General features: G+C 47.7%; 1 protein-coding gene across 1 annotated transcript; it reads right to left on the bottom strand.

The window, feature by feature from the left end:
• Positions 1–156: 156 nt before the first annotated feature.
• Positions 157–27,360, bottom strand: Rpia (ribose 5-phosphate isomerase A). Its single transcript, XM_076833379.2, has 9 exons — positions 27,072–27,360; positions 22,010–22,070; positions 20,486–20,541; positions 9,629–9,688; positions 7,308–7,372; positions 6,239–6,307; positions 5,413–5,554; positions 3,629–3,728; positions 157–1,067 (listed from the first exon to the last, which is right to left on the bottom strand). Exons 1-9 carry the CDS (start codon positions 27,336–27,338, stop codon positions 970–972), a joined length of 918 nt encoding a protein of 305 aa, XP_076689494.1. The 5' UTR covers positions 27,339–27,360; the 3' UTR covers positions 157–969.
• Between the last annotated feature and the right edge of the window lie 469 nt (positions 27,361–27,829).

The following is a 27,829-nucleotide window of genomic DNA, read 5'->3' as shown; positions in this document are numbered from 1 at the left end:
TAAACATTTCCTTGGTTGTCAAGCTATCAGAATTAAGAGGAAGCATTTACCAAGTCTTTGGCTCAAGATTTCTTGAGTGGAATCCCACCCCTTATCCGATACAAACTGAGTGAGAAAATTCCCATTTGTTACAAATTTAATAGTCAAGACCAAGAGTCAAAATGGCACCACACTGGTTTATTTCAACCTTCAAATAACAGAAGAGGTGACAACTTCTGACACAAAACCATGCAAGTAACAAGAGACATTAAAAATATCAACAAAAAGAAAATTAAAAAAAAAAAAAAAAAAAAACAAGTGCTTCACATTTCACAGCAGTGCGTGGGCAACACTGGCACGTGTTTCTGGCCCAGTGCTTCAACAGCAGGGGCTCGGGCAAGCCTCCTTTCACAGCTCTCACTCCTGGTGGCCACACATCACACTGCTCCACTAACACACTGTGGTAGCCCTGATTACAATGTCACTGGGTATTGTGCGTGATCACCATGAAAACTAGCTACAAACCAGACAGTAGCAGGGAGTAAACAAGAGTTTCCCATAAGGCATCAGGTCGCTGCTGGCTGGCCCTTCATCTCACAGCGGAAAGGAAAGTTCGGATTTTATTGCTCAGCAAACCCAATACTCAGAAGCTTAACCAGCAGGCTCCAGTCAAAGGTTTCAAAGACAGCCCCACATGTCTCTCTCTTTTTTTTTCTTTTTTCTTTTTTGGTAAATATTTGATATAAAACATGAAATTAATTTCTACTTTATTTTAAAAAATGAACATTTTTAATAGTAAAAATATATATGTTTAAATTTCTCTTTTTAAAAAGACATATAATAACAATACTTAAGAAGACTGGATTTAACTGCCCCCACCTCCGCACGGCCAGCCGTCCACCCTGGCAGGTACGTTAAGGCAAAGGCTCCAGGAGAGGCATGTCCACCCTGGCGTGGGCTGGACACGGTGAGCACACTGCTCCTGCAGTGTCAGCAGAAAGGCTTCTCCCTCACGCTCACTGAGCCGTCCTGCATCCCGAAGTAGACTCTCTCAGCCATGTTGATGAACAGCCCTGTGTCCACCACGCCTGCAGGACAATGGACAGAAAGAAACACTAAGGACTGTGTGTGCTCACAATATCCCAGGCAAGAACAGCCCCGGGGACAGAAGGGCACAGAAAGCAAACACCACAAGCAGAGTAGACAAGGATATTAGACTGCCCTCCTCTCCAGGGAGACAGTGAGAACACTCTGACCCTTCTCCCCTCCACTGTTTCTTTCTGTGCCCAAATGTGCCCTGGGCCTTTGCTCATGCTGCTTCTCTGCCTGGCTGGTCATTCCTGGTACTTCCAGGGGCTGCTTCTCTGTGTTCTTCAGATACAGCAGATGCAGGTCCTCCTCTAGAGAAACCCTCCAGACCACCTAAGCAGCCACACTGACGACCAGCACCGTAAGATCTCCTCAGAGTGGGAGGTGACAGCTGCCTGACAAAAGAACCATGTCAAGTTAAGCTGGAAGAAAAGGAAAAGAGGCAACCAAATGCTGATGGTCTAGAGACACACAATGTCCCAACAGCTAGTCTCTTTATGCCACCTCCTAAGTTAAAACAAAGCTCTGACCGTCTCCAGGAAGCAGCTTCTACATATTTAGGAGAGCAAAGACCGAGAAAATGTCCTCGCAACGGACACCTGCAAGACTCACTAAGCCAAGTAAAGGCCAGAGCAGAACAAGAGCGCACCCTAGTGGGCACAGCAAGAAGTCCACCTGCAGAGGAACAGCAGGGGCTAGGAGCTCTTTCCTGCTGTGTCCCCTGGTGTGTCTGCATCCTTAGGGACGAGTTCTTCTGGTTACCACCAGTGGCCTAACATCATTCTTTCCTCCTGCCTTCTTGGCTCTTAAGTTCTTCTGCTAAAGAGAGAACACAAAGCAGGAGGATGAGTATAATTCAACTCAACTTTCTGACTTAAAAAACTCAGCCAACAGAAGATGCTGACCGACCACGTGTAATTGGAAGAATCAGCTTCTTCATTACACAGCGGACGTTCACACCACTTCTGCTTCCAAGGGGCAGGTCTAGAGCATTACTAATGGTGAAGCTAGCACACTTTCTCCCTAGGGACTTGTTCTCCCAACAAATACTTCCTTGGGTGCTCTTCCAATCCATTTAAACCTCCCTCCTGACAATCCCACAAGCTAGGTACCAGAGGAAGGAACTGAGGCACAGGTGTAGTAAGCAGTGCCAGGTTCACACTGCTGGAGCACGGCTGGTGCAGACCCTCATCCAGACACTCTGCTCTAGAACCCACTCTCTGCTAAACTGACCCTTCCTGCCTTGAATGCCACGACATGGCATATCTTGGTCTCTCAACATCGTAAGAGACTGCCTTTTCTCCAATCTGCCTCCTCTTAATCTCTCACACAACCTCAGTACTTCACCAAGCCTGGACGAGAACTCTAGTCTGATAACTCATCTCTACCTGGCTCACTGGCCTTCACCTAGGGCCCTACTTGACTCCTACACCCATCAATTCCTGGTACAAGCTACGTGTTTCTGTCACACGGCCCCTCAGCCTGGCCCTAAGTAAGTGAGGATCAAAGTTCAGGGTCTACAGCAGATGACCCAGGGTTCCTAGCTTGGTGCTGTAGCTTCTGGTGAACTGCTTAACTCTTCTGTCCCACATCCTCTCTGTAACTACCTCATCCAATGGGGACTGATGAGACCTTCCAACACTTGGCACAGTATTTAGATTACACCTGGATGATAAGGCTCAGGCATAGCTAGAAGAAGCAGCACCCTTTGCGCCCACTGGACCTGCTCTTCCTCTAGCTGAACCAGGACATGCCATCCCAGCATGCTTCCACACAGCTCTGCCAGGTTTACCACAGATCCCCTGGAGGACTCCACGTCCCACAGCATGCTGCCTGTGGGATGAGGCAGATGAATATGGGTAAACTGAGTCATTACCCCAACCGCTTAGAGACCACAAAAGCTAAGGAGACTGCAGGCATGATCCTGGAGAGAGAGGCTCCAGAGATGAGGTCTTGTTTCCAAGCAGCCCCGACCTCATCAGCTACAAGCCTCCCCCAGCTCCAGCAGACAGTGGAATGCACACAGGAGCTGCTGGGTAAGCAACCACTACTCCTGCGGGAGGCAGAGGAGCTCACACTAAAATCCCCAAAGGGCGTACCCTAAGGTTTTCCTCCCTACATGTCTCACAAAGCTCACACCAGCATGCCTCGGGTAGCCAGGAGTAGAGGACAGGTAGGGGGGCACAGGAGGCCATGGAGGGGACAGGTCAGAAGGGGACAGGTGGCCATGAAGAGGGCAGGTAGGAAGGGCTAAGGTGACCATGGAGGGGGCAGGTAGGAAGGGCACAGATTACATGATGGGAATGGGTTGGAAGAGCATAGGTAACTACAGAGGAGACAGGTTGGAAGGGAACATGGCCAGGGAGGGGACAGGTAGGAAGTGGAGAGGGAGGAAGGGCACAGGTGGCTAGGGTGGGGACAGGTGGGAAGGGCACAGGAGGCATGGAGGAGACAGGGAGGATACAGGTGGCCATGGAAGGACAGGTAGGGAGGGCACAAGAGACCAGAGGGCAGAGGTAGGACAGAAGGGCTTATGTTCAGTGAATGCCATGCAGGGTACCTGGGATCATTTTGATAGCTGTGTTCACTTCACTCCATTTGTGCACCTGGTCAAATTTCCAGTCCAGGATAAAATTACCATTATCCGTCACCACAGGACCCTAAAAGATAAGTGCCACACGAACCAAGAATGAGCACACAAGTAGGAAAGAAGGAGAGCAAGTAAAGGTGATGGCCACAGACGTCTGCCAGGGGGCGCCATCGCCCGCTCCGTGCCCTCGGAGGCAATGCTGAGGCACAGTAGTGAGCAGGAGCTCTGCAGGTAACACCCGGCTGTTGCAATGCCAGGAGGGCGCAGAACCCAGGGAGCAGCCAAGGCTCGAGTGTCTGGAGTGTGCAGAAGACAGCTTCTGTGTGCGTGCAATGCATGGGCACCTACCACGCACCAGCTCAGCAAGCCCCAGCTGCCCTGACAGTGAAAACCCAGAGAGCAGGGCCAGCTGTGCCCTAAGCACCAGCAGTAATGAAATAAGACGCTACTTCAGCCTCACAACCCGACCCCATCCCATCAAGAAGCCCCAGGGAAAGACCAGGAACAGAGACAAGGTCGGAGGTCAGATAGCAGGGAGTACTTTTAGTTAATTAGCCCAGAATTCCTTCATAGCCTCAACACTAGGACAGCAAGAGTATGTCTAGGACACAGATGTTGACAGCAGGTCATAGGAAGGAGTCCAGGATTGACTCCCCTATAGACTATAGGAGGGCCGGAGCTCAGCTGGGAGCAACGAAGGAGGCTGGGCTTCGAGTGCACCTATGCGCTCTTCCCAGAGTCTCAGCTTCTGAGTGCCCGCGGCCAAAGAGCCTGGACAACCATGGTGACGAGAGTGGTTTTTACAAAGCCAAAAATATCAAAATAAAAATGCATCAGGGTAGGGTTGCAGATCGTTTCTCTACCTTCCAGACTTCCTACATGGTTGTACACACACCTATTGCTAATTCTTAAAAAAAAAAAAAAAAAAAAAGTTCTTGGCAATCTATTTCAGAAGATGGAGAAAAACCTCTGGACTGAAGTGCCTAGAGTGCACTCCTGAGGGGTGGGGGTGTTGCCGTCCCCCAAGAAAGTCCACCTCTTGTCCCACTTGTAATGCAGACAAGAGAAGAGAGGAAATGTACACCATGGAGCCTGGAAAACAGGCTTCGCCCTGGGGAGGAGGGCTTCCCAAAGGCCATGTGTGGCATCTGTTCACCAGGGTGGTCCAGGCCTCAGGTACCCAGATCAGAGCACCGAGGGATGGCAGACCCAGGGGCACAGAGAGAACCACTGCCCTCTGTACAGGGACATACACAGCAGTAAGTTCCGTGTTCACCTACATGAGACTACATAGAAACTAACAAGGCCAAATCCTGAAAACCAGCTGATTAAAGATAAAGCTCCAAGGGGCTGGGCTGGGGCTCAGGGGCAGAGCACCTGCCCAGCATGTATGAGGCACTGGGTTCAACTTCAGCACCAACATAGAAATAAACAAAGGTTTTTAAATAGATAAATAAATAAAGCACGAAGCCAGGCACAGTGTTGCATGCCTATCATCCCAGTGGCTCGGGAGGCTGAGACAGGAAGATTGCAAATTCAAATCCAGCCTCACCAAAAGCAAGGTGTAAGCAAATCAGTGAGCCCCTGTCTCTAAACAAAATACAAAATAGGGCTGGAATGTGGCTCAGTGGTAGAGTGCCCCTGAGTTCAATCCCGGTACCAAAAAATAAAAAATGAAAGCTCCAGGCCCAGGTGGAGGGAAAAGAATAGTGCCCAGAGGCTGGAGTCCTCCAGGAGCCTCCCTGGCCACCTACCGCCTTGTTGACAGCCATCCGAAGTTCAACGGCACCGCCAAACTTCCGGGTCACAGCTCGGCTGACAGGAACATAGGCCATGGGGATGACTTCAATAGGAATTCCCTTGTGCCACTGTTCCCCAAGGTTCTTTGAATCTTTCCTGGGAAGGAAGAGCCAAAAAAAGCACAATAATAATAAGTAAGCTCAACAGTACAAACCCAAAATTCAGGAATCCGTGATGGAAGGACAAAAAAGTAACCAGGGACGGTACACACAAGGCTTCAAAGGCACTAGCAGTTCTACTGTTTAAGAGATGTCTGAATTCAGTGTGACAGAAGGAAGGTTAATTTGATATAACTGGCTTGTTGACTACAAGTATTTACTCTTAGGTGTTCATTACAAGAGCAGGTGTCCATCACTGACGTCCTCCTACGACTACAGTACCTCTACAGTACCTTGTAAGTAAAAGCATAGTTCTTGTTTTTATTAACATGCTACACAAGTGTCTCCTTCCAGACTCCCAGATGGAGCGTCTGAGAGCCTGTCCAAAGAAGGCACAGCATGAGTCACATATGTCAGCCCTGACCCCAGAGGGAATGCTGACTCACGGCAATGGACAGGGCTCGCCCCGTCCCTGAAGCTCCCTGTGAGGATGAGCTCTGCCAGCAACTGGGGACACATGCTCCCTTTGCCCACCCAAGCACTGGAAATGGCACTGGAGATCCTAGATCAGTTAAGAACGTGTGGCAGGTCAGCTACATCCACCTCTGCACACAGGCAGGACACACGCCCTCTGGGATGGTGCCTCAAGTCCTGGCGCAGCTCAGAATTCTGCATGCTGTACCTGAAGTCGGCGACCACGATGAAGCGACTGGCATAGCCAGCCACAATCTTCTCCTGCGTCAGGCAGCCCCTGCGGGTGGGAAGGCAGGAGGGGAGCAAGTGAGCGGGACAAGGCAGCGTTCAACCTGGGGAACTAAGGTCAGGCACAGGAACCCCGGATCCCCCAGTCCTGGCACATCAAAAGAAATCCCACTTTTAACCTTTAAAGAGCCGTCCTCAATTCCATCAGGCTGCTGCTAGCAACGGGATCACAAAAATGTTAGCCTGTGTCTGGGAGAAACCCAGAGTGGATACCCTTTCAGGTTCGGGCCAGGCAGAATTCCACCAAGAGGCACCTGAGAAGAAGCACTGCTTTTAGGGAGTTGTTGTCTGCACCTTGCCTAAGAAAGGTGAGCTCTGAGCAACCTGCCCTGTGGACCACCTAACAGTTAGGGAGACGGACTCTGCAGATCTGGGCCCAGCCCATCTCTACAGCTCACCAGCTGAATCACCTCACACTGGCAAGTAGGAGGAGGACACAAAACCTGGAGAGCTGAGACTATTAAAGCATGATTCTGAATAAACGCCTAGTTCTGCAATAGCTTGAGTAACTATTAAGTAAGAACAAGCAGAACAGACGTCACCTGTGCCACTCACATTCCCACTCCTCAAACCAGCACTTCAGAAAAACCCTATAAATGTTTTCCAAATAAAGGAACAGCATTCCTAGTTGCTCTCATACATGTAAGGGCAGCTTTAAAGCAAAGTCCACACACTGATGTCTGCAGACCTAACAGTATAAATCAATAATATGCTACTTTGGCCTGACAGTTATTAAAGTCTCAATCAGAGAACACAGATACACATGATGGGGTCATCTCACTGAAGAGGCTCAGGTTCCAGCCACCAAGTAGACACTAATGACCAGAAACGCCAGGCTGACTTAAAGGTCCTATGGCATCCAGGCCAGGTCTTAGTAGAGAGACAGGCTCGATCACATCACAGTAACAACTGATCTCTGTACTCCATCTGGCTTTGCTGAGGACCAACTGGCAAGTAGTCTTTAGCAAGGAAATCCCCATGACACTCACCCACCACCCTTGATGAGGTTGAGATCAGCATCCACTTCATCAGCTCCATCAATGGCAAGGTCAATCTGTGGTGGGCAGAGGGAGACACAACGACCACTAAGAGCCCCGGGGGCTGGCACAGAGGTGCTGTGCCAAGGCTGACCCTGTAACAACAGCCCAGTAGCCAGGCCCAGCCTTCCCAAGTAGTCTACCAAGAAGCTGAGGCTCCAAGGTCAATGAGCCACTTCACTGGGATCACAGGCCTGGGACACAAACCATGGTTCATCATCTCTCACCCATGACATTACACTTGCTTTTCTGATGGACGGGCCTCTGTGGACAACATGGAATTATGCATAGTGTGCACTCTGGTGAAGTTAATGTCACTCCCACCAAAGGAAAGATGGCTGGGGTGAGGGGGCACAGGCAAAGAAATTTGATATTAAAATTTTGGGCCTTCCAAAGCCCACAAGCACATAAACAGATACACAGCATATCTGTAGTACTACATTCCACGGGGGGAGTCAATTATGAAAAACAGAGCTGAGAAAAGCTGGGTCAGAAGTTGGTACCAAGTCTGGGGATGTGGCTCAAGCGGTAACATGCTCTCCTGGCATGCACGGGGCGCTGGGTTCGATCCTCAGCACCACATAAAAATTTTAAAAAATATGTTGTGTCCACTGAAAACTGAAAAATAAATATTAAAAAATTCTCTCTTCTCTCTCTTAAAAAAAAAAAAAAAAAAATTGGTACCAACGTGGGCAAAACAAAAAAGTCCAGCAGACAAGATGAAATGAAGGGAGCTGTGGAAGTCGCCAAAATTCACCACGCTCCAGAAACGACCTGAGGCATTCCCGCTAGGCCCCAAGCCAAGGCCAAGCCAGCCCCCACCAACCCAGGCTGTCTGAGTCAAACAGATTCATTCAAACACCAAACACCAAAACCACACAGCAGCACACAAGGACACATTTTATTTGTGCTGCAGTTGCTTGCTGTGGTTTGTGAGGCCAGGCTTAACACACCAAGTGTCCTGCAGGGCACCATGTTCCCATCCTTCTACACCTGTCTGCAGCTGCAACTTACACTGCTCCCCCACCAGTGCTGAGGCTGCGCAGTGGCAACTCTTCTCTGCCTGGACTTGGACCCACCTTTGGCCCAAAGCCTTCCCCTCACAGCTGCTCAACAGCTGGCTCTGCCTGGACCCCGCTCTGCCTGCAGAAACTCCCAACGAGCCATTCCCACATTATTAGTAACCCGAGGCCCTTGTGTACCATGGTGAGATGGATGGCCATACCACATAAAGTCCCCATCCACTTGCCCTGCGATGTACCCATGTGTTTCATTTTTTCTGTCCAAACCATCCCAGAAAGTCTGGGCTTTGTCCACCTGTGCCTACATGCCCGTGGTTCCTGCCTACCCTTCAGGGAGGGCCTACTCTGTCCCTGCCACAGAATCTTTCCAGCTCAGCTCAAACTCTCCCCCCACAGAACTCTTCTAACACTGCTGACCCAGTGGCAAACACCTGTAATCCCAGCGACTTGGGAGGTTGAGGTAGGAGGACCATCAAGTTCAAAGTCAGCCTCAGCAACTTAGTGAGGCCCTAAGAAACTTAGTAAGACCCAGTCTCAAAATAATAAATAAAAAGGGCTGGGGATATGGCTCAGTCATTAAGCACCCTTGAGTTCAATCCTGGTACCAACCACCCACACTCTTCCCCCACCCCAAAAGAACCTCTTCTAATTCTAACAGTTTTAGAGCCTAATGTGCCTGAGCTCTGGCTTTGCCACCTTCTGTATACCTTAAGCATACTTGAGCTTTCCTCTCTACTTTTTCACATCCATAAAGTGTACTCTAGAGTTCTAACAAAGAAACAGCACCTGGCACACAGCTGGTACATGTTCAGACAGTGCCAGCCAGGAAGACACATGAGCTACCTACTCCCAACTTCAGTCTCCTCTCTGCCACTGAGTTGGTCAGTCTTCACCACAACACTTCACTTGGTGAGTTTTCAAATGTCTGTGGCTGCCACAGATAGGACACCCCTCACTTAAGGGGTAAGGTGCACTCTTGGAAGAGCCTCTGTATAAGAAAGAACTCTCAGAAAGCCCTGATGCAGCCCTGGGCTCGTCCCACTCCCCTCCACTGCACTCATGGGGAGCCCTCAGGGTAACTGCAGGGGAACTAGCCTGCACTATATCAGTACTGGATACTAACCACCTCTCCACTTATGACCCCACTCAGGATTAACATTCAAATCCCAGGAGAAAAGTCAGCATGACTAACTAACCTAAGTCACCTGGAGCCCATGAATAAGCAGCCACAAAGGAGACCCACTCTCTTACCTCTGGGTGCCGGTCCAGATCACTGAGGGTTAGGCCATACTGCAAGATGAGCTGCCGGGCCTGGGAAGATAGAAGATAGCACCCTAATCATTTTCTTAGAGTCTCAGGAGTCTTGGATATAGTGTTAAAGAGTGAGGCCTGACCCAGTATCCCTCTCAAATCCCGACCTCCCACCAAGAGGCAGGAGAGCAGCCCACGAATGGCAAGGCAAGTGCTGATGAATCCTAGGAGCTGGAAAAGGGCGACGAGAAAGGCGTGGCTCCAGCAGAGCTAGGGGCTCCTCCTCACCAACTGGCTCCATGAAATGAGACCACAGCCTCCTAAAACTTCTGGCACGGCAGCTCATAAACAAATCCCGATGATAGGATCCAAATCCACAAAATATTGAAAAAGGTTTTAGAACAATCCAATGTATGAAAAATGAAGATTACCATGACTTGACAAGAGTGACCGCCAGGCCAAAGTGTCAAGTAAAACCAGGCAAAATGCACCCACTCAGAAGAGCTCGCAGAGGTGAGGCTTCACGAATGGCCAAGGGAGGGGCTTGGCAACAGAGCACCAGAGGAGAGATTTGAGATGTCTGTGAAAAAGTACCACCTGCTTTAAAGGCTTCCCTCACAGGTAACCTTTTAAAAGGCCAGCACAAGAGGAGAGCAGTGGTCACTAAGCTGAGCAGGATGCCTAGCTAAAATAACGGTGTTGTGAAGCTTCCCAATCAGCCACCCAGGACCAGGATGAGGTTTTGTTCACCTAACTGCTTACAAAACAGAGAAACCAAGGACGGAAACTTCCCCAAAGGTGTTCCTTTAAAATATTCTCTACTTAAAGTGGAAAGCATATAGCGTTCAGCTGCAGAGAAGGGGTCTTCTAAGCCTTGGGAGGAACGTCAGTTAGTACAGCGGCTGTGAACACCGCATGAAGGTTCCTCCAGACAAAACTGTTGCAACGAACCCAGTCATGGTCACTCCAGGTGAACTGGGCTACACGAAATAATCCCACAGAGACAGAGAAATACCTTTTCCTTTGGGTTCTGTGATGGCACCTCTGACCCAGCTCCCACAAAGCAGGCAAGGCAGGCAAGTAAAAGGAAGAGCACACCTCAAACCTGGGTTTAATGGGGAGGCCATTCAAATGAGGCAAGGGGTCAGGTTTCGCGGGGTTGTTTGGCTTCCTGATGTCTCACAGGTCAGCAGGTTGACTGACATCTAGGAAGGCCACACATATCTCAGGTGCTGTGTGATGATCAAAGGTAAAGCCAGCGAAAGGGATACCTACGTGCACAGCCCAGACAGAGCTGCGTCCTCAGGCCAGTCCATTCTGTGCGCTCAAATTACTCACAGCTCACACACTCAGCCCACGGCTGGCTCGCCACATCTTCACATTCCCATTGTTCAAAGCTACAGGGCACTCAGCTCCTACCTGGCACTTAACACAGAACAACTACATAACCAGCGATCCCCATCCAGGTCTGTCCCCACCAGTGGAGTCACACAAGACACCCCCACATTCCCATGCTCACACGACACAGAATCACCTGCGAGTCTGACCACAGACAAAGGCGTGAAGAGAATGTGGTTAGGAATATCATTTGGCCAAAAAAAGGGAAGGAAATTCTGTCTATTATGGCAACATAGATGGAACTGGAGCACAAGATGTTAAGTGAAATAGCCAGGCAATTTCAGGACAAACGTCACAAGTCTCACTCACGTGAAGCTAAAACAGCTGGTTTCAGATGGATTCTCGGCTGAATCTCAGCTAAACCTTTAAAGAACTAATGCCAATACTTCTCAAATTATTCCATGAAATAGAAAGGCATGGAACACTTCTGAATTTGTTTTATAAAACAAATCACATCACACTCACACTAAAACAGATAAAATACATCAAGGAAATGATAGACGAATATCCTGGTGAACTTAGATGCAAAAACACCTAACACTAGCAAATTGCATTCAACAACATATTAATATTACTACATAACAACCAAGCTAGTTTTATTCCAGAGATGCAAGGATGGTTTAACATGAAAAACAATAAATATGATTAATCACATAAAGAGAATTAAGGACAAAAACCACTTGGATCATCTTAATACATGCAAAGAAGACCTCTGACAAAATACACTACCCACTCATGAGAAAAAAATAATAAATAAAAACCACTGAGGAAACTAGGGATAAACAGAACCTATTTCAACAGCATAGAGGCTACATATGAAAGACTCAAAGCCAACCTCAGAGGAAAGGGGGAGAAACTTAAAATTCTTGGTCTTAGTGGCTGTTGGTGAATTCTAGGTGTTCTTCCAACATGACTTATAGAGCCTCATCAGGGAATTCTGAAATCTGTCACATCAGTAGCCCATTTGTTAACTGCCTCATTAAAGTTGACGTTTTCCTAGTTCTTGGTGTGATGAGAGATTCTCAATTGAAATCTGGACACTTGGAGTCTCTTGAGACTCTGGGCTTATTTAAACCTATGTCAATGTGCTTCCTCTTACCAGGCTCTGGAAGAAGTCAGGGTACCATCCAGTCACCACCAGGTAGGGACAGGAGACCAGGTGCATAGCACGCCTCCTGGAGATGGGAGGCTCCTTGTTAGGGTGGGGCAGAGGTGGCCATCAGGTTTCTACGAGACCTCTACTGGCCTCCACATCGAAAAGGCAGGAGTGCATTGCTACTTCCTGTGGGGCTTCCAAGGTAAAATGGCCCCCTGGCCAGTGGACAGGGCCCTGAACCTCCCTCCAGGCCTCCTGTGTCATCAGCCCTGCAGAGAGGGGCACCCTGTGTCAGGATGTGGAGGTCCAGGCCACTGACATGGTCCCCAAGTCTGCAGGGCACAGGGATAGGACAGAGGCCTCCTTACAGCCCAGGGAGGACAAAGCCCTGGCTACCACTCATCACCCCTCTGCCAGTCCACAGAGGGATCAGCTCTTGATCACAGCCTGGGCTCCCCAGCATGGGCATCCATGGGGTTTGACTGACACTGTCCCCATCTAAAAGCTTTCCAGCTTCCCAGGTTGCCTGTCTGTGTCCTCTGGGTAGAGCAAGCCACCGGCATTGGGCTTTTTGCCTGTACCCGAGGTGTTTCTGGGACACCAGCTTCTCCAGCATCAAGTCTGGGATACACAGAGTAAAAAGAAACCTTCACCCCTGCGTGGTTCCCTGTGTCCACACTTCTCAGAGCCTCTTGCTTTCTGCATAATGTTCACTGTGGGAGGAGTGGGCAGCTACTGAAGACCAGGAACTAGCCCGGCCTTTAGGGGGAAGGTCACACTTTTAAGTGAGGTTAACCAGTGAGGTCATCAAAGTAGTCAGGGGTTTTCACAAGCTGGTATTTCTCTTTAATCACAGCAAAAGCTAACAGTGTCTTATATGTATTAAGCACCCATTTTGTGCCTGACCAGAAAGCAGAACTCCCTTCCCAGGAACCCAGCCCCTGGCAACTAGGGGGCAGAGTCTAGAAACAGCAGCCCTGCCTGGGCCACCTGGTGGACAGGATCCTCCTAGGGGGCAACAAGTGGCATTGGGTGACCCCAAGCTGCTATTTCTCCATGCAGCATCATTTTTCTTTTTTTTTTAACCTTTATTTATTTATGTATATATGGTGCTGAGGATTGAACCCAGGGCCTTGCACATGCTAGGTACGTGCCCTACCAGCAAGCCACAACCCCAGTCCCAGCGTTTCTTTATAATTAAATATTCTGCTGCAAGCATTGCTGTGATCCCCAAAGCTTGGCCTTGTGCCCAATGCCACTCCCATAGCTAGGACAGGTTTGGAGAAGAAGCAAGAGGTCTTAATAATTTGCTAGCAAAGGAGAAACGCAGGTTGAGCAATGGCAGGTTTGAGGACGGGTGCACTCTGCACCAGTTCCTCAACTCATGACTTAAAAAGCCGGCAAACTGCTCCTAGGCAAGGTGGTAACTATGAGAAATCACTGGAGTCAACACTGGGAAGCAAAATAATCATGGAGACACAAAGTCAGAAACTCTGATCATAATATTAGAAATAATGGCATCAGTGCCACCAGCCCACTGCTGAGGGGAGGAGAGCACAGGCAGAGAGAGGGGAAAGCAGGTGAATAAAACTCACTTGGAGTCAGATGTGATGGCACACACCTGTAATCCCAGAGGCTCGGGATGCTGAGGCAGGAGGATCACATGTTCAAGGCCAGCCTCAGCAACTTATCGAGGCCCTAAGCAACTTAGAGAGAACCTGGGGATGTGGCTCAGTGGTTGAGGGCCCCTGGGTTCCATCCCTGCTACAATAAATAAATAATAAAGCCTGGCTTAGAGGAACCTGTGGAACAGAGAGGGACCCAGAAATGCCGGTGGAAGCTGTTGCCTGAAAGGTAATGAAAATCATTTGGCTGGTAGTGCCAGCTGCAGGAGTCCCCTGACACCTGACCTTCCAGCACAGATTGGCCCTCCCCAGCAACAGAGGGTGTGGGTCAAATCTCACCTACCAAACCGTCCCAGCATCAGCCAAGTCAAACCCCAGCACTGGAACTTCACTTCTGCACCAGCCCCCCAGGGAGCACCCACCAGATCAGGCACCGCCCAGCAGGTGTGTGCCATGGCACCCAGCCACCAGCCTCCCTATCCTGCCCTGGAAGCTGGGAGCTACTACCACCAGCACTGGCTCCTGGCCACAACGGGGAAGCACCAAAGATGCTGGACTTGGCAACCCCAGTCCTTGACCAAGGGTTACAGGGCCCCAAACTCAATACAGAGAATTAAACTCTACCCTCGCCAACAGTTCTGATCACCTCCATGGAAACAAGCCCTGTGTTTCTCATTGAGGATCCTTTCCCAATTCTCTTTTCTTTTTCTTTTTTTATTATATTTTTAAATTTTCTGTTCTTTTTTTAAATTTTTGTTTGTTTGGGTTTTTTTTTTTTTTCCATTCTGTACAATTGTATGTGTGTGCCCACAAGTCTGTGTGTGGGGGCGCTCTCACTGTGTGGATAGGTTAGACTATATATACAAGCATGCGTGTACACACATACACACACACACACACACAGATTATTTTTTTTCATATTAATTGCTCTCCTCTTCACTCACTTATTATTTTGCCTTTGTTGATTTTGGTGGGCTAAAAACTCAGCAAAGTAGTAAGGTATAATATCAACACCAATAAATCCATAGATTTCCTATACTCCAACAGTGATGCCACTGAGGAAGAAATCAGGAAAACCATCCCATTCACAATAACCTCAAAAAATAAAATACTTGTGAACAGTCTAACCAAGGAGGTGAAAGATCTAAATACAATGTAAACTACAGAATAGTGAAGAAAAATATTAAAGGAACCTTAGAAGACAGAAAGACCTCCCATGTCCTGGGGGATAGGCAGATTCAAAGCAATCCCCATCAAAATACCTATGACAATCTTCACAGAACTAGAAAAAATATCCCAAAATTCTAAAACAAACTCCCAAAACTAAGAATAAAATACCAAGACCCCAGATTTACCAGAAATGGTCCTCATTTGGAGCTAAACAAACTATAAAAAATATTTTAAAGAAAAAGAAAGACAACAGGGGAGATCTGAATTGTAGATTTTAAAAGAGTACTCTTAATGTTCTTATTAGTGTTGTAATGTTTAAAAGACTGCTTTTTAGAGATACATAATAAAGAATAAACAATGAAATTATACCTGAAGTTTATTTCAAAAGAACCAGTTAAAGAGGAACAGGGTATAGGTGAAACGCTGGAGTTCACTTATTGTTCTTCATCTTTTTTCAAGTCTGAAATTTTCCAAAATAAAAAGATAAAATGAAATGATGGCTATAAAACCAGCCTTTTGCTTTGTTAAATATATAATTACAGGGGAAAATGACAAAAATGACGGTTACTACTGGATTATCTCTCAGTTTCTCCAGGTGTCCCAAAGCAGTGCAGGAGCTATCCCAATGCCAGTTCACAACCTAGCATTAGAGACTTCGGTCAGTCTCCTCTCCTGTCCCACAGGGTCTGTGTGACCAAGGGCAAATGGGGTGACGCTTCTGAGATTAGTATTATGAACAACACAGCCGGGCAGAGTAGCAATGGGGGTGGCACCCCGACACACACACACACACACACACACACACACACACACTCACTCTCGTGTCTCACATATCTTGTATCTTAAACCCGATCATTAACACACACATCTTATTGTACCAAAGTATATACACAAATACCATGTGCCAATCATAAAAACTGGAACAGTAAGGAAAAAAAGCAACAAATGTAAAAGTCTTAATTAGCTTCATTTGTAATTCTAGAAATCAGGCAACACTTCATTCCACCAAATAAAATGAGTGTTTCAATGAGCTGAGCGAGGAGGTTGGTTTTTGTGGATGAATCAAGACTAAAGAAAGCAGAAACAAAGAACACAGGCAGATTAAATTGGTCATTTCAAGGTTCCTTTCCTTGTGAGTTAGCACAAAAGAAAACAGCAGCAGAGGAGCAGCTGCTGGGCTTCAAGATACTGGCTTGTCTAAAACAGAACAAACTTCATCAGCACGCCTTATCACCACATCTGTTGTAGACCCGGCTGTTACTGTTCTCCCAACTTCTCGGAAGCTCGGCTAACTCCGTTTCAGTTTGGTGATATGGAATATTAGCGTTAGAAACTTCATTCTGATTCTCACCCTGATCTACTGGGGCACTGTGAAGAGTTCACCAGGGCCTCCCATAATTTTTATATAACAACTGAAACCTGGCCCTTGTACACAGACTTCAAGATCTCACGGAGCCAGGACACTTCAGTCCTCTCCCATCGGCAGGTCCCCCAACTCCCTTCTCTCCACCTTTGACCTGATTCCCCACACGAGCGAGTTGCCGTGACAATACATCGCACAAGCCTCACCCTTCCTGAATGTTAACAGCTGAACTGTTTCCTCCAACACACATTGGTTGGGTCCTAACCCCAGGACCTCAGAATGTGACATTTTGCAGGGAAGGGTCTTTACAGAGGTTATCAAATTAAAACAAGGTTAGGAGAGTGAGCCCTCGTCCTTGGAGAAAGGAGAGATTCTGACAGAAACCGACATGCAGGAAAAACAGCCCAGGAGCATGAAGGCAGGGATCACGGTGAGAGACCCACAAGCCAAGGAACACAAAAGGCAGCCAACAACCTCCCAAAAAGCTGAGAGAAAGCACAGAACCCTCAACCTTCACAGCCTCAGAAGGAAACCCTGCCAACATCTTTCCAAAATTTCTTTATAACTATAATAAAGAATTTTTTTCTTTAAGGAATAAATCTCACAGAAGAGAGAAAAAAACACCTTTCAAAAGTTGGGTCTCTGTGATGGTTAATTCTGTCAACCTGACTTCTTTGAGGACAAAAAAAACTGATAAAACACACAGGGGTGTGTCTGTGAGGGTGTTTGAAGAGATGGCTGGCATTTAGGTCTGAAAACTGAGTGGGGAAGAGCTGCCTGGAGCCATCCTGAAGCTGAGGGCCAGAAGTGGAGGAGGGGAAGCTCAGTACACACACACTATCTACCCTCTTGACATGTATTTTCAGGCCACTGTTGTCACCTGAAGACAGACTCTGGGAATGTGGACTTGCACCCGTGGCTCCCCAAGAGACCTCAGGCCCTCGTCCTAGGACTAGCCTGCACCGTGGCTTCACTTGCTCTGAGGTTCCAGCTGACTAGACTGACCAGCCACTGCACTCCCTGGTTCTCCAGCCTGCAGACGGCCGTGGTGAGAGTACCGCCTACCGCTGTGCAAACCATCTAACAAATCTCTCTTGTAATTGTACACTGTCTACAGTCCTGCTCCTCAGGGACCCTAACGCAGCCACTGACGGACAATGGCAAATCTTAGACATCAGAAAAAATACTAGGTCAGTACTGGAGACAGCTCCAAGGCAAGAAACTCAACACTAGAGGAGGATTTCCACAGACTCAGAAGCAGACTCACCAGGAACAAGAAAGTGGATTCAATGGTTGGGTGAAAAGGGAAGGTTATCTAAAAAGCTATTTAAGGGCCTGTACCTCTATAACCTCTTTTCCCACTCCCAAAGCATCGTGCCAAAGAAGGATAACAGTTGGTCTTAGGACCAGGCACAACCCGGACAGGAGCACTTCATCAGCGAGCCTACTGCAGAGCAGCTGCCCCCAGGCACAACCCGGACAGGAGCACTTCATCAGCGAGCCTACTGCAGAGCAGCTGCCCCCAAACTCAGTTTATCATGATTATGTGGACTGACTGGGCTGGCTCATGTGAGCCAGCCCCATCCACTGGTCACATAGGACCTCTCATCCCCCAGGAATCTAGGCTTGGCTACTTCACATGGTAGCAGAATGGTTCCAACAGCAAGAGGGGCCAAGCCCCAGTGCAAAAGACTCAGATCCTTGCTGCCTCTCATGAACCATGTCCCATTAGCAAACAAGCCACATGATCACACCAGGTTCAAGTAGATACTGCACAATGTTACACTTTCTCCCATCTATCACAGGTACCATACCAAAAACCAGAGAATCAAAAACATGGTCACATTCAGAATCCTGCCAGGTGTCTACTAGTCCACCCTGCCTACCTGGCTGCCAGGACACAGTAAGGCAACCCTGTCCCTCCCCAAATGGCACTGGGCTGCCTTCACAGGGAAATCAACCAGCAAGAGGAAAGATGGACAAGAAGAAAGCCACCCTCATTCCATGCTGCCTAATCAGCTTCCAAGCCCATCTGTCTTTAAGATGAGCAGAAAACTAAGAAACACCAACATAATTTTAAAAGACCAAAATAATAATATTTTGATTGTGTTCATTATTAAAAGATTATGTTTCATGCACATAATATTTAAAGCATTAATCTCTAGGATATATAAAGAACTCAAAAACTTAACAGCAAAAAAAAAAAAAAAAAAAAACCCCAATCAATATATGGGCTAAGGAACTGAACAGACACTTCACAGAAGAAATACAACTGATCAACAAATATACGAAAAAGTGTTCAACATCTCTAGCAATTAGAGAAATGCAAGTCAAAATTGCTCTAAGATTTCACTGCACTCCTGTCAGAATGGCAATTATCAAGAATACAATCAACAATAAATGTTGGCGAGGATGTGGGGAAAAAGGTACATTCATACATTGCTGGAGGGATTGCAAACTGGTGCAACCACTATGGAAAGCAGTATAGAGATTCCTCAGAAAATTGGGAATGGAACCACCATTTGACCCAGCTACCCCACTCCTTGCTTTATACACAAAGGATTAAAAATAAGCATACTACAGTAACGTAGGCACATCAATGTTTATAGCAGCTCAATTCACAATAATTAAACTGTAGAACCAAACTAAGTGTCCTTCAATAAATGAATAAAGAAAATGTGGAATATTACTCAGCTTTAAGAGTGGAATTATGACATTTGCCAGTAAATGGTTGGTGTTGGAGAATATCATGCTAAGCAAAATAAGCCAATCCCACAAACCAAAGACCGAATGTTTTCTCTAACATGTGGATACTAATTCACACTAAGGCGAGGGCACTAAAGAAGAATAGCGTACCTTAGATTAGGTAGAGGGAAGTGATGGGAGGGAAGGAGAAGGGAGGGTATATGGGGATAGAAAAGAGAGAAGAAGGAAACAGACATTATTACTATATGTACACATGTGACCAATGTGATTCTGCAACATGTACACTCAGAAAAATGAGAAATTATATCCCATCTATGTATAATATATCAAAGTGCATAAATGCATTCTACTGTCATGTATAATTAAAACAAATTAAAAAAATTTAAAAAAGGATTATGTGTTTGTCAAATTCAAATATATAATATAAAGGACGAATTTTACTGTATGTAACTTTTACCTCCCACAAACTGGGGAAAATAACTAAGGAAAATACTCCTTATAAGGAGAATTATAAATATATATATATAAATAAAATTAACATCTTCAGAGAAACTGGGGGAAAAAAGACAACTTGAAGAAAACAAGAGTCCTCAAAAATTAAACATGAGAACTTCTTGAAAGACTCGTAAGAGAGTTTGGGAAAGACAAGGCTAAAAGTCGAGCTCAGTAGGACAATATAAGCCAGTCCACAATCACCAAGCTCCAGGAAGGGTCCCAGGCAGAAAGGCCAGAACAACAGGAAAGGCAAATCTAAGAACAGGAACAGTCTCCAGCACTTGAAGTGTGAGTCTGCGGAACCAAGTGCTCCAGCAAGTGCCCGGCAGGACGAGGCCCACAGCAGGCATGTCATGGCTCAGAGCTCTAGGGGAAGGACAAGATCCACAGAAGGCACACGGTTCTGAAGGAACTACAAATACATTTCAAACGAAGGCTCAGGCATCCGAATGGTAGGGAGCTTCTCAGTATCAAATTAAAAACTAAAAGAAATGCTTCAAAATTCCTAAGGAATCACTTACCACAGACCTCTCGGTGGAACTGAGCAAGCAACTGTGAGAGGCCCTGTCCCCCACCCACTGTCCTAAGTCTGCTCCCTCTCATCTTTCCCTATCTTTAATCTGCTGCTCTGCTTCCTCCTCCAGCTCCCTCTATTTCGTGATGAAAGCACCTTAGACATGAAACCAAAATACTGTACTTGCATTATTAATGCTTAATTCCTTTAGGACTTGGTTTTCCTCATCTATAAATGGGCATAAGATTCCCTGAAAACAGAGACCACGCGTTCATCTCCGCATACCTCATGGCACCTGACTCAAGCCACCTGAAATACCATTGGGGCAAATGAATCATCTAAAACCACAGGGCAAAGAGCAACCCTGGGTCAATCAACTCCTCTCCTGAAGCAGAACCAGCCTGACGGGTGACAGAGCCACAGGTCCACGTCTTAGGGAGTCAAAGACTGAGCAGCGGCTGCCCAGATGCGAGTGGAAAGCAGGACATACCTGGAATGAAGTAGGAATACAGATGAGGCTCAGACTCTCCTGCTTCACTCGCTCAGCTGTGGAGACAAAAGCCATATTGGGGTTTCCCACTCTCCTCACTTTATTTTTCTGGTTACATGTGCATTTGCTCGAATCCCATAGAAAGGGAAAGACCTGTCTGCCACCGAGAACTGCCTTGTATTCTGTGACCCTGTCCTTGGTTAGAATGCTGGTGGACCTCGCTTCATGCATCAACAGACAGGGACCCCAGGGCCGGGGAGGTGAGTGCTAACACAGAGGGAGTGACGGACACCTGCTGTTCTTATGAGCCTAGCAATGCACTAGGGACTTTGCAGAACAAGCTCTATGATCCCTACAGCCCAGAAGGTACGTTATGGTTGTTACCACTACTTTACAGATGAGGAAAATGAGGCATGCTGAGGCAAAGTAACTTGATAGTTCACCACTCATCAGGAAAAAGTCAGAACATCTCTTTGCATTTAATAAAAAATACAATCATCTGCAGGCCCCATTTATTTTATTCATTTTAAATTTTCAGGGGAGTTTTTTTTATATATATTAAAGTCTTAAGGAAAAAAAGTCTTCTTAAAATTTCAAGTATTTTTAATCAAGTTCATATTTTCTGTGCCCTAAAATTCTCACAGGTTTGGCTAAGATAGAAAGGCACACAGCACTATACCTCCTGCTTGACCAGTAAGAAGGCCCTATGAAGACACCACATCAATATTACAACACACACACCCCTTTTTAAATATTTTTTAGTTGTTGATGGACCTTTATTTATATGTGGTTCTGAGAATCAAACCCAGTGCCTCACACATGCTAGGCAAGCACTCTTCCACTGAGCCCCAGCCCCAGCCTCCTTACAGCCACTTCTTACTGACTAAATGAACTAGATTTTGCTTTCTTGGCCCTGCCCCTTGGCAGGAGATCAGCATTCAGGTACCTCCTGGACTTTGTTCTAAAACAGAGAGCAGGGCTGAAGAACCTGTTGAGCAGTCACAGAGGCTTATCATTCCTGAGGCTCTCCTAAGTAAGGATATAACCCAATCAGAGTGAAGTCAGCACTTACAGCAATTCGCCACCATCTAAAGGAGCCTCATGTTCACTCCTGGGTCATGGACAGGGGAAAGGTATTGACCAAAAGCATGACCTCCTGAGGAACTCACAGGCTTCACAGGAGGCCTGACAACACACAAAGGACCCTGATGGGCTGATAGGCATGCATCATCAAGTGATGAACCTGCTGGGGGCCTCACCTAGTCAACTCCTCCCCTCCAGCTGAGCTCTACAAGGCAAAGGGATCCCAGAGCTGCCTAACAAGGTTCAACAATCCCTCTCTCCAGAGTGGGACAGAAACACTCAGCTGACCTCAGGCAAGCAGTGCCCTCTCCCCAGATCTGCACTGCTGGAGCCAAGATGGGCAAGAGCCCAACCTGTCTAATCTGCTCAGCTCCCTTCCCTCCTCCACCTCCCTCTCTCCCATCACCACACAAGGCATCAGCAGGCAGTCTGAGAACATACCTATTCGCTGCACAACATGGACAATTGTAGAGCCACTTCCAATTCCCAGCACTTGATTATTCTGCCAAGAACAGGGAGAGAAAACAAAATACATTAATAGTGTACTTTACTCCTTCTTCAACCCACTTTCTAAAGGTACGAAATCATTATGACCAGTGATTCATCAACACAGGGGCAAGGCAGGTGCCATGCCTCCTCTACAGACACGGACCACTGCAACGCAAAGCTGTACTTTGGCCTAGCGCCCAGGGACAACTATCAGCAGAAGCCTCCTTTCATTGCTGACCCCAGCCACATCACCACGCCTTCCCTGCAATTTTCTAGACAAAACAAATGGCCCATCACTTACACCACAAGCAACTTTAGAGCAACTGAAATTGGCCTCACAGAAATAGCCTACAGATAAACACAGCAAGATTCTTGACCCAACTCAGGGAGCTAATCAGAAATTAAAGGTCTGGGGGTTGGGTAGGGAGAGAGGGTCTTAGAGAGCAAGCTTTTGTGGCTCTTCCCACAAGCTTCACATCTGGAAGGCAAGGGACTGACCACAGGCATTTTCAAGTTGGCAGCAGGAAACCTCAAAGACACATCAGGCCGGCCATCCAGCACTCTCACAAAGTCAGCAGGACAGTAAATTAAGGGGCCCCCGTTTTGCATGAGTCTGCCTCAGAAAAAATGAAGAGTGAAAGCTCAGAAAGAACATGAGAAACTGTCTCCATCTGCAACAGGAAGTATGTGTAACAGATAAAGAGCACAGTCTCCACCTTCAGAAAGGGCAAAGGTGCCTATCAGCAGACCAGTCAGACCACAAAGAACAAGACAAGGCCAGGGACTAGGAGCAGCCAGGAACTCAATACAGGTCAGTTCTTAAGCAACTTCCTGGGATCAACCTCCTGCCAGGCTACAGCAAAACAACCAAAACCACTTAGGAGGTACCTACCAAAGCATAAATGTTAACAAAGGTCAAATCTCAGCCATCCCAATAACCCAGAGACCTCTCATCCCACTTCAGAGATTAATTCAACACTGTAAGGAAAAAAAATTAAGACTCTGACGTGAGCAACAGTTTACTAGATAGCCTTTCAATGGAATGCTGAAACCTGACTAGGTGTGTACCATGTGACAACTTTGTACAGAAAAATCTGTTAAGGAAAGCAAACAATCCTTACCCTTAGAAATGCAAATTAAATGTGTTCTGTGAGATGCAACCTATTATCATCCTATAGCTATAATTCAATCAATTCTTATAAAATGTTAACATTTCTTGACTGCATATGAATTTAAGGTTCTGGGATTTCTCCTGTTGCTAAGGTATGAATGATCATCCCCTCTAAAATTCTTGTTGAAATTCAAGTGCCATTTTAACAGTGCAGATGCTCCTTATCTTATGACGGGGTTATGTCCCAATAAACTAAACATAAGTTGAAAATATCCTAAGTCAGATTTACCACTCCTAACCTACCAAACATGCCAGCCTAGCAACACAGCACAGTGTGGAGTGCCGGCTGTTTCCCCTCATGATCATAGGCCTGACTGGAAACCAATGCTCACTGCCGCTGCCGATCATCTTAGATGAGTACCATGCTATACATCACTCACGAGCCAGGGAAAACATCAAAATTCAAAATTCAAAAAAATGCCTTCTACTGAATGCATACCCCTTTTGCACCATCAAAAAATCCTGTGTCAAACCACTGCAAGTCAGGGACTGCCTGCAGTAAGAGGTGGGACTTTTGAGAGGTCACAAGGGCTCCACTCTCACAGTGGGACTGGTGCCCACTCACACCACTAACACCCCAGACCTTTCCCTCTCTTTCCTGCCACATGTCAGCACCTGGATGCTGAATTTTCCAGTCTCTAAAACTATGACTTAATAAATCTGTTTATTACTACTAACCCACTCTCAGGTATTGTTATTACAGCAAAATGGACTAACACACAGGCAAACAGGTTCTAACACCTCTTCCAGTTCCCTCATCAATTTAATAATTTAAACAAAATCTTAACACACATTCATTTGTTTGATAATCTTAAAAAAATCATCTTTTAATAGTATCAACACCCCCCCACACACACACCCTCACTTTAAATAAGCAACTTCAGGAAGTTCAATGTGCCAAAACAACATTGCATTTCAAATTTCTTTGAGTTCCAACAAAAGACTAACAACACATTGGGCAAGGGAGAGCCGATTGTGAAAACTTTGCAGGAAGAAGAAAAATCCTAGAAGCCTCTCAAGACAAACTGAGGGCCACAGCTAGAACCTCTCACTCCCAACAAGACAAAAGCCACAGGAATACCAAAGGCTAAGCCCCTGGGCCCCACACTTGATATGGTTGGTCCTTCTCAAAATAAGACCACATCTGAAACTAAAAAAAATTACAAAGAATGACCAACAGGTAAAGAGAATGGGGGGATAACCCTCACAAATCAAATATTATAACAACCACACACCTGTACACTAAAAATGCTTCTAGCTGGTCCTGTCCTACCCAGAGCAGAATTCATCCCACAACTTGTGGGTTGTGGTAGAAATTACCTTTACATCACCAAATGCACTAAGGGGCTTGGGTCATCAGAATCACCTTGTGGAGCCCACCTGTGATGGTACCTCAAGAAGACAATGCAGCTGCTGGGCACAGTGGCAGAGGACTGTGAGTTCAAAATCAGCCTCAGCAAAAGCAAGGCACTAAGCAACTCAGTGAGACCCTGTCTCTAAATAAAGTACAAAATAGGGCTGGGGACATGGCTCAGTGGTCAAGTGTCCCTGAGTTCAATCCCTATTACCCCAAAAAACAAAAATGCAGCCAATAAACCATTCAGCGCTTGGGCAAAACTCAAAAGCAAGGACTCAAGATGAGTAAATAAATATCACAGCATCCCTACAAGATGTCACAACCCAGAAACATTCAAAATGGCTAAATACCAACATGTAGAAATCTTCAAGTAATGAAAAAAATGTCTTCACTTCCCAGGATTTGACAGGCCTAATCTGAACTTCATGCTTAACCTGTAGGCAAGAACTCTAGATGGCACAAGGAGAAACCTGGATCTATCAGAAAGCTATGTACAAGGCATCAGGAAGAGGACAGGAATTGCAGGGGTTTGCCAAACTCAAAAGTTCTTAAACCATTTGTTCCTGCTATCTTGGACTCAAATGACTGGCCAGAGAACCAATGCCAAGGCCAACCAGACTCAGCCCAACAGCAGAAGGTCCTTCTAAAGGTAAACACTACACCAATGTCACATGAACAACATCAGAACTCCATGCACCTCATCCAACAGGGTGAGCCCATAAATGTTGCTTTTGCTGACCAATGGAAACCACTGCCCTTTAGCTTCTTCAAGCTAGCCTAATCAAAAAGCAAAGCTCAGGCTGCAGAGATCAAGGGGATGATACTACAGACCTTCAGGAGAGTACAGTCCTGTCCTGGGTTACTCCACCCAGGATCAGGCTTCAGCTAAGAATTATCTAAAAACCCAGAAGTGAAACCGGTTACCACAATGGAATGCTAACGAAATAAGGGGACTAAAGACCACCAATAACCCCACAACCTCCATATCTGTGTGTTCATTCAACCCAATTCAACTAACATTTACTAGCAGGCCTCAAGGTGGCCAATGCTGAATACAGATAAGCTAACTCTTCTCCAGGAGCTTCCCTTTTAGGGGATTGGGAGGGACAATCACAGAGAAGACTAGTAGTTAAACCACCAACAACTTAAAGCACCTATGAGATTAAAAAGTGCACAGCAGAGAAAGCTTCCTCTCCTTAGGAAGCTAAGGGAAAAAAAAAAAAAAACTGAAATAGGAAATGGCCTTTGAACTAACTGAACTCTACAACATGATTTTAACAGGTGCTTCAAAAACGCCCAGGGAGAGCTCCCCAGGACTGCCTAGTAACTTCATTAAATGATGTGGTTGAAATCCATGGTTTTGGGGCTCTAATCTGATAATGAGGGCTTGCAGATTTTTATTAGCCAAATAATGTAACCATAAAACAAAGATCAGGAAGAAACCTGTAACCAAATGTTAATGTAAATACATTAACAGATAATAGGACTTGTCTAGCTGCGTGGATTTCATTTCCCCATCAACAATTCACTTTATGTGGGTATTCGGAAATTTCAGCTTAATGTCCCAATTTTACAGCTGTGGCACTGTGACCTCTGGCTGTAAAGGTTGGACCAAATTACACATTTTACATTCTCTCTCTCATTTCCTATAGAAATGCTATTCCTAACCAGACTTGCAATAAGTTACATCAAGACAGGGCAGCCTGGAACCAGCTGAAGGACCCTTAACAGGGGTGGCGTGGTTTGGCCATTTCTTGCACAGAACAGGCCAAGCCACAAGTTGCCATAATGCCCCTCCCATTTAACCAGGCTGTAGTGAAGCTCAAAGGACTTGGTCCTCTTTATAGAAAAGAATTCATAAGTATAAAGAACTCCCATCTGAGAAGAAACGGACTCTGATACCGAAGGGTGGAAAACAGACAAAAAGCTAACAAGGCCAGGAAAGTGCTATAATTTAGGTATAATTTGCTGACTGATGACAGCAAACCTACTTGAATTGAAAGACTGCACTGACAGCAGCACACCTGCCACCGAACAAGAGGGGCCACGATCTCCCTGAGTGACTAACTGCTCAACATCCCGCAGCCCCGCCTTAAAGAGCAGCACCCCCAGACCCGAGCGTCCCGTGGCCAGCGGAAGGGAGGAAGCCAGGGCCCGGCTAGCTCGGCGCGCCCTCTCCTTCCTCCCGCGAGCGCAGGCGGGGCGGGCGAGCGCGCACCAAGCAAGGATTTGCACACCAGCTGCCCACCGGCCTCCCGAGATGGTGAAAGGGTAGCCCTCCCTTCGCCCCAGCTGTTGATAAGCAGGTGTCTGCAACCTCCACCTCGATACCAGACACCACAAGGCGCCACAGTGCACGGGGCTCCGAGGAAAGCGGGCCAGTCAGGCACTCGCCCGCGCGCGTCGCCCGGCCCCGTCGCCGAGAGGGGTCCGCACTCACTCGCGCCACCAGCCCCGCCGCGGAGGCGCCCCTCCGCGCCGCTCACCCTCACGTGGTCCTCCACCGCCGCGCGGCCCGCCAGCCTCTTGGCCTCCTCAGTCTTGGACATGGTGGAGGCGGCGGGGCAGACACCGTCCGAGTCCCGGCCGTTGGCGCCACGGGCTCCGGGCAGTGCGCGCCCCGGCGGCTGCACGTGCGAGCCCGGGAGGGCCCAGCTGCTCCCGCCCCCGCCGGAGGCCGCGCCCCCGGCCCGCCCGGGCAGCGGGGCCAGGACCCGCCCGTAGAGGGTGCTGAAGGGCCCGGGGCGCTGCATCCCGACGCTGCGCTGCAGCCTCTGCCGCGGCCCCGCCCCCGCTCCTCCGGAAGTCCGGTCGCCGAAGCGCAAAGCCCGCGCGGTGTAGCGCGGGGCTTGCTGGGAGCTGTGGCTCGGCGGCGTTTGCGGCCGGGTTGGCGCGGCGCCAGAACCGCGGCCCACAATACCCCGCGACGACTTCCGGTCGGGTGGAGTCCGCGGACTACCCTGCGGTGCCCCCCTGCCCCGGGGCGGTGTTCGCAGGCCACCGGCGGAGGAGTCCCCGCGGCTCTCCGTAACCCGAGCGGGGCGCGCACTGCAGCGCCTGCGGACACCCGCGGCCTCCGCCACCTTCTCGTTTCTTCCCGGCCGTCCATCTCTGCCATGTGCAGCGGCGCCTCGAGCCCAGCTTTTCCGCCCCCGCCCCGCAAGTCCCCCGTGGAGGTGGCCTGTGTTCGGCCCGTGGCTCGTACCCCCGTCTGCTGTCACCCCCTCAGACTCGCCCCGGCCTT

The sequence above is a fragment of the Callospermophilus lateralis genome, chromosome 14, assembly GCF_048772815.1.
Source record: "Callospermophilus lateralis isolate mCalLat2 chromosome 14, mCalLat2.hap1, whole genome shotgun sequence".
NCBI classification, from domain to species: domain Eukaryota; kingdom Metazoa; phylum Chordata; class Mammalia; order Rodentia; family Sciuridae; genus Callospermophilus; species Callospermophilus lateralis.
The sequence above is the reverse complement of the archived record's forward strand: the minus strand, read 5'-3'. Positions and strand labels throughout refer to the sequence as shown.

Excerpts from the sequence above, each read along its gene's own strand:
- Rpia (XM_076833379.2), bottom strand. The coding sequence starts at position 27,338 with ATGCAGCGCCCCGGGCCCTTCAGCACCCTCTACGGGCGGGTCCTGGCC. Across the intron at positions 7,373-9,628 it reads ATCTGGACCGGCACCCAGAG|ATTGACCTTGCCATTGATGG; the intron begins GTAAGAGAGTGG and ends TGCCCACCACAG. Across the intron at positions 1,068-3,628 it reads AGCTATCAAAATGATCCCAG|GCGTGGTGGACACAGGGCTG; the intron begins GTACCCTGCATG and ends ATTGTCCTGCAG.